At 40.2% G+C, this 14,488-nt stretch overlaps 1 protein-coding gene across 5 annotated transcripts in view; it reads right to left on the bottom strand.

Annotated features, from left to right (window-relative positions):
- The window catches only part of LOC131168670 (uncharacterized), a 159,269-nt gene that overhangs the window by 88,128 nt on the left and 56,653 nt on the right, over positions 1-14,488 (bottom strand). For 4 of the 5 annotated variants that reach the window (XM_058128285.1, XM_058128288.1, XM_058128287.1 and 1 more), the window contains exon 1: positions 7,298-7,857. The exons of the other annotated variant lie outside the window; for it this stretch is intronic. In XM_058128285.1, coding sequence (XP_057984268.1) covers positions 7,298-7,770 — 473 coding nt within the window. In that variant the 5' untranslated portion in view covers positions 7,771-7,857. Of the gene's footprint in view, positions 1-7,297; positions 7,858-14,488 lie in introns of those variants that run through there. 5 annotated transcript variants of the gene reach the window in all.

The raw sequence follows: 14,488 nt of genomic DNA, 5'->3' as shown, positions 1-14,488 counted from the left end.
GGGTCGAACCACAATGTTGGAACTTGTAGATGAGGATGAAATCCAAGTGGATAGTGCAGAGGAGACGGAAGAGGAAAAAGATGTTGGAGAAAACAGTTCTGATGATGAAGAGGAAGATGATGATATCTTCGCTGACTTAGTTGATGATGAGTGATGAGTGATGATTGAGGAGGATTTTTAGATTTTATATTTTGAAATCTTTTATTGTACTCTTTTCTTTTGATGTTGAACTATGTTGAATTGTTGATGCTTTTGGGCTTCGTCTTGGCAATTTTATTAAATTTCCAATTTTTTTATTGAATGTTTTTGGCATTTTAAATTCTAATATCACTAGATATTCATATGTTCATATATAAATTACCCTAAATAGATATTTTACACCATTTTAATAATTGTGCGCCTCACCTTCGTGAGGCGCGCGCCTTGGCCTCGCGCCTCGGCTTCAAAGACCCTTTGCGCCTCGACTCGCCTCGCTCCTCTAACTACTATGGTAGTGACCTGATCTGTTTAGGATTGAGCTTAACAAGCACCAAGTCACCTACGTTGAAGTGTTGCAGTCTTCTCCCTTGATATGCCCACTTCTTCATCAACTTAGAAGCTTTCTCCAAGTAGGCTCGGGAAATCTCTGCATTTTGTCTTCATTTTTTGGTGAAGATGCATGCCCTAGAACTCTTTCCTCTGTACGGCTCATCCACTGTGTGAGGTAACAGCGGCAGCTAGCCTGTAACAAGCTCAAAAGGGCTCTTGTTGGTTGTTGAGCTCCTTGGGGCATTGAAACAAAACTAAGTCACATCAAGTAGTTGCACCTAATTCTTCTGGTTGGTGTAAACGAAATGGCACAAATACTCTTCTAGTAGCCCATCGAATCTCTTTGTCTGTCTATCTGTCTGTTGATGGTAGCTCGAAGAGATGTCAAGATGTGAACCGAGGATTTGGAAAAGTTCTGTCCAGAAGTTGCCAATGAATCTCGAGTCTCAGTCACTAAAAATATCTTGGAGAACACCCCAATACTTCACAATACTCTTGAAGAATAGTTGTGCCATCTCCTCTGCCGAACAGTATTTTGGTGCATGTATAAATGTACCATACTTCGAAAACCTATTTATAACCACAAGTATAGATCCTACCTCTCCCACTCTAGGCAAGTTCATGATGAAGTTCAGTGAGACACTTTCCTATGGTTTGGATGGTACTGGTAAGGGCTCTAGCAGCCCTACAATCTTCTTCCATCCCACCTTGCCTTGTTGGCAAGTGAGACAAGTTCAGGTATAATCAACCACATCAACACGCATGTGTGGCCAATAATACTTCTGCTTCAAAAAGGCCAAAGTGTGCTACCATCCTGAATGTCTGGCCCACATGGTTTCATGACACTCTCTCAATAATTTCTTCCTCAGATCTCCAGCTCATGGCACAAAGAGTCGGCTACCATGGGTCATCAACTATCCATCATCCATCAAAATTTGATGTGATTTCCCCTCTTCGGTCCACTTCATAAGGTTTTTCCCAACTGGATCTTTGGCTAAATTCTCTTTGATGCACTCCCGCATCGTCGTGGAAAGCAATACTCACAGTCAAGTGTGTTACCATCTACAAGGCTGCCAACGCGGCCTTCCTGCTCAGTGCATCAGCAACTTGGTTTAGGCGCCCCGCCTTGTGCTCAAATGAGAAATCAAATTCTACCAAGAATTCCTGCCATCAGCCTTGCTTGGGTGTCAACTTCGGCTGTGAGAAGAAGTGGCTAACACCCGAGTTATCCGTTTTCACCACAAACCTTGACCCAAGTAAGTAATGTCACCACACATGAAGACAATGTATCACCGCTAGCATCTCCCTTTCTTGAGTTGTGTACTTCCATTCTGCTTCACTAAGCTTATGACACTCGCACGCAACAAGATGTCCCTCTTGTAACAAGACTCCTCCAAGGGCGAAGTCTGATGCATTTGTTTGCACCTCGAAGGGTTTCATGACATCCGGAAGAGCAAGTACCAAATCTCTCATCATGGCATCCTTCAAGTTATCAGAGGCTCCCTGGCACTTCTCTGCCCAGTTCCGCCCCTAACCCTTCTTCAATAGTTCTATCATAAGAGCATTTCTCCCCGATTACCCCTCTACGAACTTCCTATAATAGTTGGCAAGGCCAAGAAAGAAACGCATATCCCTTACTATCGTTGAGATCTTCCATTCTTGAATCACTCTTACCTTTTCCATGTCTATCCTGATATGACCTTGATCAATCACATGACCAAGGAATTTGATGCTCCGTTGAGCGAAAGAGCAGTTTTCTTTCTTCACATACAAGTTGTTCCCCTTTAGCTTGTCAAACACTTTCCGTAGATGCTTTTTATGTTCCTCCAGAATGGAAATATAGAGTGTAGACAACAATATCATCCAGGTACACCACGACAAATTTGTCAAGGTACTCACGAAATCCCAGATTCATCAAGGTACAAAGTGTCGCAGGCACATTCGTCAACCCGAATGGCATCACCAAGAATTCATATGCCCCATACCGCATCACACAAGTTGTCTTCGGCTCATCCCCATCAGTAATTCTCACATGATAGTAGTATGACCTCAAGTCGAGTTTAGTGAAGTACTTGGCATGACTCAGTCACTCAGCTAATCCAACGGATTGGCAATCAATGGAATAGGATACTTGTTGCGCGTTGTCACCTTGTTGAGCGCGCGGTAGTCTACACACATCCGCATGCTCCCATTAACACCGATGCTCTGAACGGTGCTTTGGAATGGTAAATATATCCTGCTTACAACAAATCATCAAGTTGTTTTCTCAACTCTACTAACTCTGGAGGCGCCATCCGATTTGGCCCTTAGCAGGTGGTTTCACTTCTGGCAACAACTCGATCTCATGCTCCACACCACGTCGTGAAGGCAAGTCATGAAGCAGCTTATCCGGCATCACCTCCTTGTACTCATCCAACACATCTTGGATGGTTGTAAGCACTAATTCTTGTCCTACTTCTTTATCTACCACCACTGTGGGTAGATATGTGTGCTCACCCGTTCTCAACCCCTTCTTGAGTTGCATGGGTGAAAGGAACTTCTCATCGTCTCCTTTCTTCGCAACGGCTTGCACCATGCAAGGGTGATCTCCCATCAAACATAGGGAACCAAAAAAAGGCATCGGCACTACCTTAGTCTCCCTCAGATATTCCATTCCCAAAATGACTTCAGCATTGTAAAATTCGCATAACCTGCCCACTATCCAAGCTTCACAGTCACTTGCTTGGCTACTCCCACAATAGGCTGGGGTACAGAATTCACCACTTTCACGCGTCCTGAATCCTTCTCCAAGGATAAGTTGAGTCTCCTTGCTTCTGCCTGTGAAACAAAATTATGGGTAACCCCGCTATCCACCATAGCACGGGTAATCTTCCTATTGATCCTCAAGTCCACAAACATCAGTCCTTTCGTTTGTGTAACTTTCAGTGCTTTTGCCTACTTTTCCAATGCATTCACCAACTGCATTGCACCCATCCTAATGGGGATCAACATGCACCAGGAGTATCTCTCGTGGATATTGTGACAGGTGGACGACCATCCTAAGTTCACCATTGGATGTGAACTTTATTTGCAATAATTGAAGCTACTCTTGGAAGCTAGCTTAGAAAGATGATGACAACCTGCAAGTCAAAGAGTCTTAGTTTTTCAAGAAGCATGACAACTTGAAAGTCAAAAAGTCATTTATTTCATTTTTAAGTTTCTGGACTCCACTATCATAATTATTCTAATTCCTAGGCACCTATTTCCTATGACAAACTATTTCCTAGGAACCTCATTACCTATGTTTTAAATGTTTAATTTTACTTTTTTATTTTCTTGAATCTCTTAAGAAGTCATATGCAATTCATGTGCATGCTCATGTAAGGCTATAAATATGCCATCACTTGTATTGTAAAAGGGGATCTTTGCCTTATCAATTGAAAAGGAAGCCTTCACTTGAACTTGTGAATCTTGTTCCTCTCCTTGTGAGTGAGTAGTGTAAGGCTACGTTCCGTCTCCCTAGAGATTAGGTGGTGAGAGACCACGATAACATCAACGTCATCATCAACACTACACGCCCACTCCTCTTTTATAGATCACAGCCACAACCTTCATCAAGCTTCATTCTTGTCTCAAGATTCCTAAGGATCAACAAGCTTGTTCGTGGTGTGATCGAGTATTCGTGTGTCTTGGTATTTGTCATCCCGAACCTTTTGGTAAGCTCGTTTCAATTCCTTATTTGTGACCATCTAAAACAGCCCCTAAAGGTATCTTGTAAGCCTTGAAACTCTACCCAAATCCTCGATTGAAAAACCTTTTCATTCTCTTTGAATCCGCCTCGATTTTCAACATGAACATGCTTGCTAGTACCATGCTTAGAGATACTTGATTTGTACACTAGGACTTGTAATCTAAGACTTCAAATATAACATCTTTTAAAGTGAACTTGATTACTTGAATGAAATAACCAACTAAGGGCTTTTAAACCAAATCATATATGTTTTCAAAATCTCAACAACTTGTGATCATTAGAATATGTTTGTGATGTTCATGCTTGGTTAATTCAATTCTTCCCATAGATTGTGATATTGTATGTGTGCTACAAAGAAGGTCAACGGCATGGTTTTAAATAAAGGCCGCGACCGTTACGTAACGCCGTTACGTAAAGGTTTTTTGGGTTACCGATACCGTTACACACCGCGAAATCGGTGGGAAGAAAAATCACGGCCGTAGCGGCCGTTACGGACCGCAACCGTTACGTAAAGGCCGCTACGGCCGTTACGTAACCGCTACAGAACTGTTACACCAAAAAAAAATTTTATTTTTTATTTTTTCTTCTCACTTTTTCTCTCTCTTTCATATATCATTCTTAATATACCAAATGGCAAGAGGGGGAAAAATTATAATGAGGATGACAATGATACAAAATTTACTTTTTCTTTAAATACTGACAATAGATGCATTAATTAACAATTTCAAAATACTAACTTATTAGGAATTTTTTTTTTTAATAATATTAGTAATGTGATATTTATGTTCTTTATTTTTCAACTTCAACCTTTTTTCTTTTCTAACTATTTTATATTTATATTATTCGTATGTCTTATGTGTCTAATAGATTAATGGAGTGTATAATGTATTTTATTTTGTTAATTCATTTAGCACACATAAGAATTTATCACAGATAAGAACAATGAGAAGTATAAATACGCACACACACGTAATTTTCTATCAATGATGGTTTAAAAAAATGTAAACTTGTTGCCCTTACCAAATAACTTAGTTACTCGAACTAAAGGGTCCAAAATACACTAAAACCCTTTCTAAGAATGGCCAAAAGCTTAAAACATGCAAGTACGCTAATATGCACAAGGTTGTGCGTGCTTCAAAAAAATTCACGGCCGTTACACCCGCTTCCCGTTATGTAACACCCGCTACTCCCGCTTCCCGTTACACCTGTTACCGTTACGTTACGCTACCCGCTACCGCGATTTAAAACCATGGTCAACGACTCAACGGTAGAACTAGGGCTACTTAGAACCGTCCTACATCACATCCTTGGGGTATCCTCCTCTTCCCCATCACTTTCCACTACCCGCTCCACAGTGGAAGCTTGTAAGGCATTGAGTGATGCCTTGTGAGGGCACTCAACAACTCTGTGAGGGCCTCCACACAAGTATCAAATTCTACTCTTTCCAGTCAGTGTGTTGAACCCTTGAGATGATAAAGCTTCTTTTAAAGTTGATGTCTTATATTCGGCTCCCCCACTTTTGGATTTGCACTTCTTAAAAGACTTTCCACTGTTCCCCATACGCCAAAATCTTTGGACGAAGCAATATTATCACCAGCATAGCCAGTCAAGCATTCCGCGGCAGCTTGTGTGACAGACAAGTCTTGAACTCTTGGCCTATGAAGTTTTGTTCTTGCTCACGGTTTCAATCCCTCGAGAAAGTAGAACAGCTTGTCCTTTTTCGACATGTCCATAATATCCAACATCAAAACAAAAAATTGTTTCATGTATTCCCTTATGGACGCAGTATGCTTGAGGTCTCTTAGCTTCTTCCTAACATTATACTCAACATTCTCAGGAAACAATTGGGCCTTTAGGTCTCTCTTCAAGTCTACCCAACAATCCACTACACAGCGTCCATTTTCAATTTCATTGTACTTAGTACGCCACCACAGTTTGGTGTCACCAAGTATATAGTCACAGTAGCCACTTTCACCTGTTCTGAGACAGTCCTCAAAGCGCGAAACTACTGCTCCATATCAAATAAGAAGTTCTCCAACTCCTTGGCATCATGTACCTTGGTCTTGTTAAACCCCGAAGTGTTAGATTTTCCATAGAAAAAACCATCACATTCATCTTTGCAGTCAAATCAGCTATTTGAGCTTGCAAGGTTTCCATAGTGTGGTGTAAGTCCTCTGACATTCCCACCATCAAACTCTGTTGATGCTTTTGTGATCCCTCCAATTTATCAACACGTTCCGTCAATCGGGCCATCTCTATGGCCACGTTGTTGGCTGTCATCTCAATTTGTGCTTCTAGCACACTAATTCTCATTGGTTGACATGGTCATTTACCAAAGCTTTACGAATCCCACAACGAAAGCAACTAGATTCACGTAGCAACTAACCAAACACTGATACCAGGTGTCACGGACATAATATTTCATGCCTTTGTGAAGGGACCATGCAGCACTAGCTAAATCTCTCTTGTTTAACAAGTCAACCTATCGTTTACCACAATTCATCCACAAAACACTTTCATTGTCATTCAAGCAAATATAAGCGAATGTAGTAAGCAATTTGTGAAAACAATGGCACTTAAGCAGTAAACATTGAAACAACGTAACTCATTAACAACACCTTCGCTAACATTGTGTGTCTAGCGAGAGAGGCAAGTAAGTTAAAAACGTTGACAATAGCTAGCGAGTTTTATAAGTTGATTAACACTCACTCGCTCCTAAAGAGTTTTCTATGTTATTCTCACTCAAGCACTAGGAAATATCAAAGTGACCAAGGAGTCATTATGTCTTTTTCTAGGGGAAAACTATTTCTGAAAAATAACCCTACACCAGTATTAACATAATGAAAACTCATCCCAAACGCACGAGACAAACAGTCACAAGCGAGCATAATGCCCTTAACAAGTTCGGCTTGTGGCGCATGCAACAATTGTAAAAGATCAAGAAAGAAGAAATCATCTGTATAAAAGAAATTCCTAGCAGTGGACACAAAAATTATCGAAAAATAACTAAGCAGGGAAGAAAAGAGTAAACATTCACACCAGATATGATGCTCGCCCTCACTAGTCCAAGCTTGCATGCAAATAGGGCAAAACAGCCCATCAATTTCACCTTGACTGCACTCTCCTCCAGCACAACCCTCTCTGCTCACACCTCTGTTCGACGTTGACGTTGACGCCGCCGCCGCCCTTTCCTCCCTCCTTTCCCCACTTTCAACCTCTTCCTCCACCGCACTTTCTGAATCGCGACGGCTCACCGCCTCCGCCGGCACAATGAGCCAAGGACGGGTCTCTGAAACCTCAGGCGATCCGTCATCTGGAAAACTCTCATCCTGCGTTTCTTCGTGCTCCTCCTCCTCCTCCTCATCTTCTTCTTCTTCTTCTTCGTACTCGTAATCTTCACCGCCGTACCGACCTTGGTCTGGGAAGTCCTCCCCATTGGCTTCACTGTCCAGTTGATCATCAACGAATTGTATGAAGTCACGAAAAAAATTCGCCATTAACGGACACAGCATAAATTCATAGCGGAGAGCCTCGAAAGAGCATATGGTGGGGCAAGAGCCGAGACGACGAGGGAGGCTAAGGGGTAGTCCGTTGGGTTTTTTCCGTTTTAACCCTGACGTCAAGTGGGGAGATTTATTTTGGACGAAGGAGGCGTGACAAATATCGTTAGTTTAAGTTGCGAAATTTACTTTGTATAAGTTTTAGCTCGGTGGACGCGTGGTAAATCTTATTAATTCATTTAGCAAGATTTTGTTAAAAATATTAAATATTTAATCATCCGGCGTTAGACAGTGAACTAGCAAAATTTGCTTCGAAATTGAATATCTACCTTGTCTATACTCACGGATGAACCAAGAAGAGAGGAGCAGCACTTTGCGCAAAGGAGACTTCACTTTGCAGAGCTGCCGGACGATATTGCAAGAGAGCAGAGCAGGTGACTGTTGGAGATTGCCCGTTGCTCGTCAAACATTGGGGAGAAGGCATAAAAGGAGGAGATGAGGTACGTAATTCCTACATTATTCTTTGCTACTCATATTTTCATTTTTTCGTTGAATCTGTTATTTTGAATGAAGTTTTAATTATTTTGTTGTTGATTGGAAGCATTTGCCGAAAACTCCCAATACTGAGGTTAGGATTATTCTGATTTTCTTTTTTATTTCCTTAAATTTTATATTGATTTTCCTGCCATGTATATCATGTGTCTTTCATTTCAGTTATGTATTTCAGTTATTATTTTTAAGTATGAAAATTTTTATTTATAATTATGTTTATAATGTTATAAAATTATAACATTTTGAATGGAGATGCGGATTATTCAAAATAACATATTCAAAATACATTTCAGTTATTATTATTAAGTATGAAAATTTTAATTTATAATTATGTTTGTAATGTTATGAAATTATAACATTAATTTCTGTTTATGAACCTGTTCCTGCCATGAACTCTTTCCTGCTATTATGAATTTAATATTAATACTTATTATTATTAAGTATGAACCCTTTCGTGCCGTGAACTTCTGTATATTTTTGCATATTTTGAAATTGTTTAAAATTTCATTAATTGTTATGAATGTGAGCAACCTTTTTCATTAATTTTCAAGGAATAGTTATGAATTTTAATTATTGTTGCTGAAATTGCAACCTTTTTTTTCGAAAATTATACTCTTGTAGGAATTTTTCAAAATCTGTATATAATAATAATAATAATAATAATAATAATAATAATAATAATAGTAATAATAATAATAATAATAATAATAATAATAAAAGGCAGTGGGTTGTTTGTTGGGTAAAAATAGAAAAAAAATAAAAAGATAATCATAGATGGTCTTAAATCCTAACTACACTTACAAGTTCAACATGTCATTAACTTGTGATTTTCCTCGGGTTTAGCTACCTAAAAAATTTTTAAAAAAAATAAAAATGGGGGGTTTAGCTACCTAGGAAGTTTCACAATTTTTTTTTTTGAACTTTTTAGAACGAAAATGCAATGTCATGTAAGAATAATCATAAATTTAACAAGCAATTTCTATATGTCATTTTACGTACCTCTTGAATGCTCGTGTTTTAGTCTAAAATCTGATTTAACAATCTAGTTATTATGTTTATAGGTTTTAGCCTAAACCTTATTTGACAATCTATTTCTTATGCTTATAAGTTTTGACATTTTTATTCTCCTTGAGGTTAGGTGTGTTGGAGTTAAGGTGCGAGCATTGAGTGTTATTTTTGTTGTATCACTATTTGATTCATAATGAATAAAAATATTTTCTCCTTCCTCAAATGTAGTAGTAGTCTGCAAAGGTTAATTCACATAAATCATGGTGTTAATATTATTTACTTAGTCTTTATTGAGTTCTCCCTTATACTTAGAAAAGTTTGCCCACTTGAAACCCATTACAAGTGTTACAATTAGGAAGTTTTTTGTTTTCTCCTCCTCCTTCCACCCCACCCGATTTGCACAGTACAATAAATTTGAGTCAGAGCGTGGTATCATTATATTATTATATGAAGACATTAGGGTTTTAGTTGTTGTGTTCTTATTTTCTTTTTTTGTTTTACTTTCCAAGTTGCTACATGTAACCATAACTTTATTAATTTGAATTAACATTAAATATATTAATATGTTGAATTAAATTAGTAATATTTATTGTAATATTCATTTATATCATAGTAATATGTTGTAAATATACATTAATAACAAGATTATTGTTAATTAAATATAATAAACTGATCTTATTTATGGTATTAATTATTAATAAAATATAATTAAATAACACACTATATATATTCTTTATTTAAATGTTGAGTATTTAGATTGTTAACCTAAGAAATCACCACAACTTATGAAGTAAGAAAAAGATCCCAGCTATATTTTAAAAGTTCAAGAATTTTCCTAACTTATGAAGTGATTTGTACTTAATTAAATAACATTCCGACATGCATATATAAATTAAATATTTTTATGATAAAAAATATTATTACCTTATCTTTGGAGAGACCTCGGAATTGAATGTGAATTTGCATTGGATTTAAATAAAAGGTAATGCATATATTAAAAATTACTCAAATACATTGAAATACAAATCTAAGGTCTGAAATTTTTTTAACGAAATAAAGAGACTCCAAAATCTATATACTCGAAGGTTTAAAAGCTATAAGAGAGTTTAATTATCATAATAGAGTTATAAGATGACTAAACTTAGTGAAATTAATTATTGATTACTATTAGTAAAACATAGCACTTATATATACAATTTTGTATTGTGTATGTCTTTTTTATTTCCTGAGCGCCGATCTAAATGGCAGGAAGCTCAAGCAGTACTCTGGTGACGATATTATTGTACATAGGGGGGACATCATAACCAAAGCAGATGATGTTAGTTATAGTAGTCTGCCAGTTCGACCAATTCGAATTGGCCATAGGTGTAAATTAAATAAATCATATATGAAGATATATAAATATTTGCATATTAATCCAGATCAATATGCATTGCGGGTGACCGCAAGATATCCTTTGTGAGTGTTCAATAATACAGTCCTCTACGAGACTATTCACATATCTGATGATTATGATCTGCGCATTGTGTTAGATGCACACTGCGTAGGTTTGACATATTTAGCAGTGCAATTATATGTCGAAACCATTCCTTAAATGGGTGTAATCGCAGCTACGCAGCCAGAGGTGCTTGCCGAGCATTTGGATGAAGTCGAGGAAGACATCCAACAAGCACGTCATCTTGATGTGAGTGCGGAGGTTGGTGGTATGCCTAGTGCCGAGTTTAAAGAATATCTGGGATCATCGTTCGAGTCGCCAGCGTACGAAGCATATGTTCCTGACACATATCTGCAGGGAGGTTGCAAAGAAGACCCGACAGAGGGTCCAGCATCATTGTTCGCCATTGCGAACGACGCATTGGACAAGGGCATGAACATTATGAACAATGTTCATCTTGAAGATGAAGACATATACAAGTAAGAAATGGGTGAAGGGTTAAATGAGGCCCTCGATGATGTGAACCCACCCCCCGTGGCACGGATGACGCAACGCTCGACGCCCAATTCATGGACGAGCCTTCGATGTACAGTCATATTGACCTAGATGCTACAGATTTAACTGCGGTGGATGAGCTTCCTATACGTGTGACTCATTGGGATGAATCATCTGAGTTGAGTAGGGGAATGCTCTTCGGATCGAAGGATCAGTTAATCGCTGTAGTGCAAATGTATCACGCTTGCACCCACCATGACTTCCACGTCGTGCAATCTACCCTAGATTTATGGGTTGCTAGGTGTAAGGACCATGATTACGGATGGAGATTGTGTGCAATGTATCGGATGAAACACCATTTATTTGAAATCACCCAATATGGTGGTCTACACATGTGTCTGAATGAACTTCTCTAGCAAGACCATAACCAAATCACATCGTCCCTCATTGCTAGGGAGATATTGAATATGATAAGGGAAGATGCGTCGACGTCTATCGCCACATTGAAGGAGTTCATAGATCATCGCTTCGGCTATTCAATCTCGTATAAGAAGGTTTGGTTGGGCAAATAGAGGGCAATTGCCCAAGTATTCGGCGATTAGGAGAAATCTTATCAAACGTTGTCGAAGGGGATGGAAGCGATGTGCGCATACAATCCTGGGACTATAGTCAAGTGGAGATGGACTCCTGTTCCAGGTATTGAGAACGCCGCTACCTTCATATCCGTATTTTGGTCCTTCGTAGCATTTATTCAGGGTTTTCATCACTGTCCTCCCGTTATATGTGTGGACGGGATACACTTGTATGGTAAGTACAAGGGCAAACTCCTTATTGCGACGTGCCTGGATGCAAATAGGAAAATATTTCCCCTTACATTCGCTATTGTACGAGAGGAAAGCTTGGACACATGGAATTGGCTTCTGTGTTATCTTCGTCCCATTACCAATAGGGACAACATTTGCCTTATATTAGATAGGCATCCAAAGATTCTAGCTGCAGTGCAACGCAATCCTGATTGGCAACCACTACGTGCCCACCACTGATTCTGCCTTTGACATGTGGTGAGCAACTTTAATACAAAAGTACGGAGTGTCAATCTGAAGCGAATGGCTGAGCAAGCCAGAAGGGAGCATTAGGTGAGAAAATTTGACATGTGGATGGAGAGGATATTCGATGAGGGTGGAGAGCCAGCGAAGTCATTCTTGGATCAGATCCTTCCTCATATGTGGACTCAATACCACGACGGTGGAAAGAAGTGTGGGAACATGACCACTAACCTTGTTGAATGTTTCAACGCCGTCCTAAAAGGCGCTTGTAGCCTTCCCATAACGGCCATTGTGCAACTAAAATTTTATCGCATTGCACATTATTTCAATAGCCGATGGGAGGCTGCTCGTAATGCAATATCTGGAGGAAATGCGTTTACTCCACATATATTGCTAACAATGGAAAGAAGGAAGCACAAGGCCACCGGACATCGAGTCACAACATTCAACTAGTCAAGGGGTACTTTTAGCATCACAATTGCGCAGTTAGGTCCACATAAAGGGAATAATGTCCAAACTTTGAGCATCCAGAGACACGAATGCTCGTGCTGGAAGTGGAAAGCTTTACACTTTCCCTACTCCCACCTTCTCGGTGCCTATGCGGAGACACGACTAAACGCAACCTAGTATGTTGGGCCATGTTGGAGCACTGCCGAGCACTATGCGACATATGCTGCGGATTTTCATCTAATTATGCATGAGGCATATTGGCCAACATCCTCATTTCCAAATTTGCCGGCCAATCTAGCATATGCCCGACATAAAGGTCGGCCTAGCAACTCATGTATACACAACGAGATGGACACATGGGAAGGTAGGAAGAATATCATGTGCAACATAAGCCATCAAGAAGGACATAACCACATGAGGTGTCCAAGAAGGACACAACCCAGGGATGCAGCTGGACCTTCGCACTAATCCTTACACTTATAGGTATATTATTACCTTCAATTGCCAAGAAAATGGCAAAGGAATGATTCGGGGTGCTATCACACGTCCAAAGAGCCCTTGTGATAAGGCTATGTTCAAAGGATACTAAATTCCTTTATTTACCCTCGAAACGGCCAAAGGGAAGTTTTAGTGTCATAGTATGGACAATCCACAATGCCAAACTTAGTAGACTTTGAGTTCCCTCATGTGCCTATTATTGTTATAGTGACTACTTAACAATGCTATCTTTTTGCAAGATTGATCCAGGGCCATCCAATTCTAGTGTATTGACAATGGGTGATCGTCACCGGTCCAATCGGGCGTGGACCGATTCACACGCTGACATCTTATATTTCCGAGGAGGCACACAGGTCGTACATGACAGGATAGGCGCGGACCCCCACATTGTTGATTGGATACGAGAGGCGAGCTTCTACGGGATATACCAGATTGGCCATATCCAGTTGGATTGGCATCTCGTGACCACCTTGGTGGAGCGATGGAGGCCAGAGATACACACATTCCACCTACCGCATAGGGAGGCGACTATCACCCTCGGAGATGTGGCAGTGTTGTTCAGGCTACCGATTGATGAGAGGTTCATCATTGGTCGTATTGATGCACCAGTACTTGAGGGGTGTGCCGATTAGGGGGGAGCATTGCGTCGTATATGCGAAAGATTGTTAAGGGTGGTGCCTCCCGAGGGTGGGATGGTTGGCGCCCGCATCTACATGCGGTTTCTTGAGGGCAAGATGTTTCGCCAGCTCCCGGTAGCTGCAGATGATTATACAGTAGCGTGCCACGTATGTGCTCACTTGCTGAGATTGATATGTGGGATGCTGTTCCGCGACCTCTCTGAGAGTTATGCGCACTTGATGTTCCTTTCGCTCCTCACGAAGCGAGCAGAGATACGCCAGTACAGTTGGGGCTCCGTGACGTTAGCGTGGCTTTACCAGGAGATGTGTCGCCCTGCTGACGTGTCCCACTCACAAATCGGAGGAGCACTTCGCTTATTGCAGGTTTGGGTGTGGGAGAGATTTATGTTCTCAACTCATACACACCGTGGTGTCCAGCGCCTTATTCATAGGGACCAGGACGGTCGCCCGATTGACCCAGCCCCACTCGCATGGAGGTTAGTAACTCCATTCACAATGCATTCATTGTATGAGTACTACGAATTAGTTGTCACACCTGCTAACTTACATATTATTTTGTGCAGGTGGAGGGATCAGTTGTTGGCGCCAAATGTTGCACAACATACGCT

The sequence above is a fragment of the Malania oleifera genome, chromosome 11 (genome assembly GCF_029873635.1).
Source record: "Malania oleifera isolate guangnan ecotype guangnan chromosome 11, ASM2987363v1, whole genome shotgun sequence".
Lineage (NCBI taxonomy): Eukaryota > Viridiplantae > Streptophyta > Magnoliopsida > Santalales > Ximeniaceae > Malania > Malania oleifera.
This window is presented reverse-complemented; position numbering and strand designations above follow the sequence as displayed.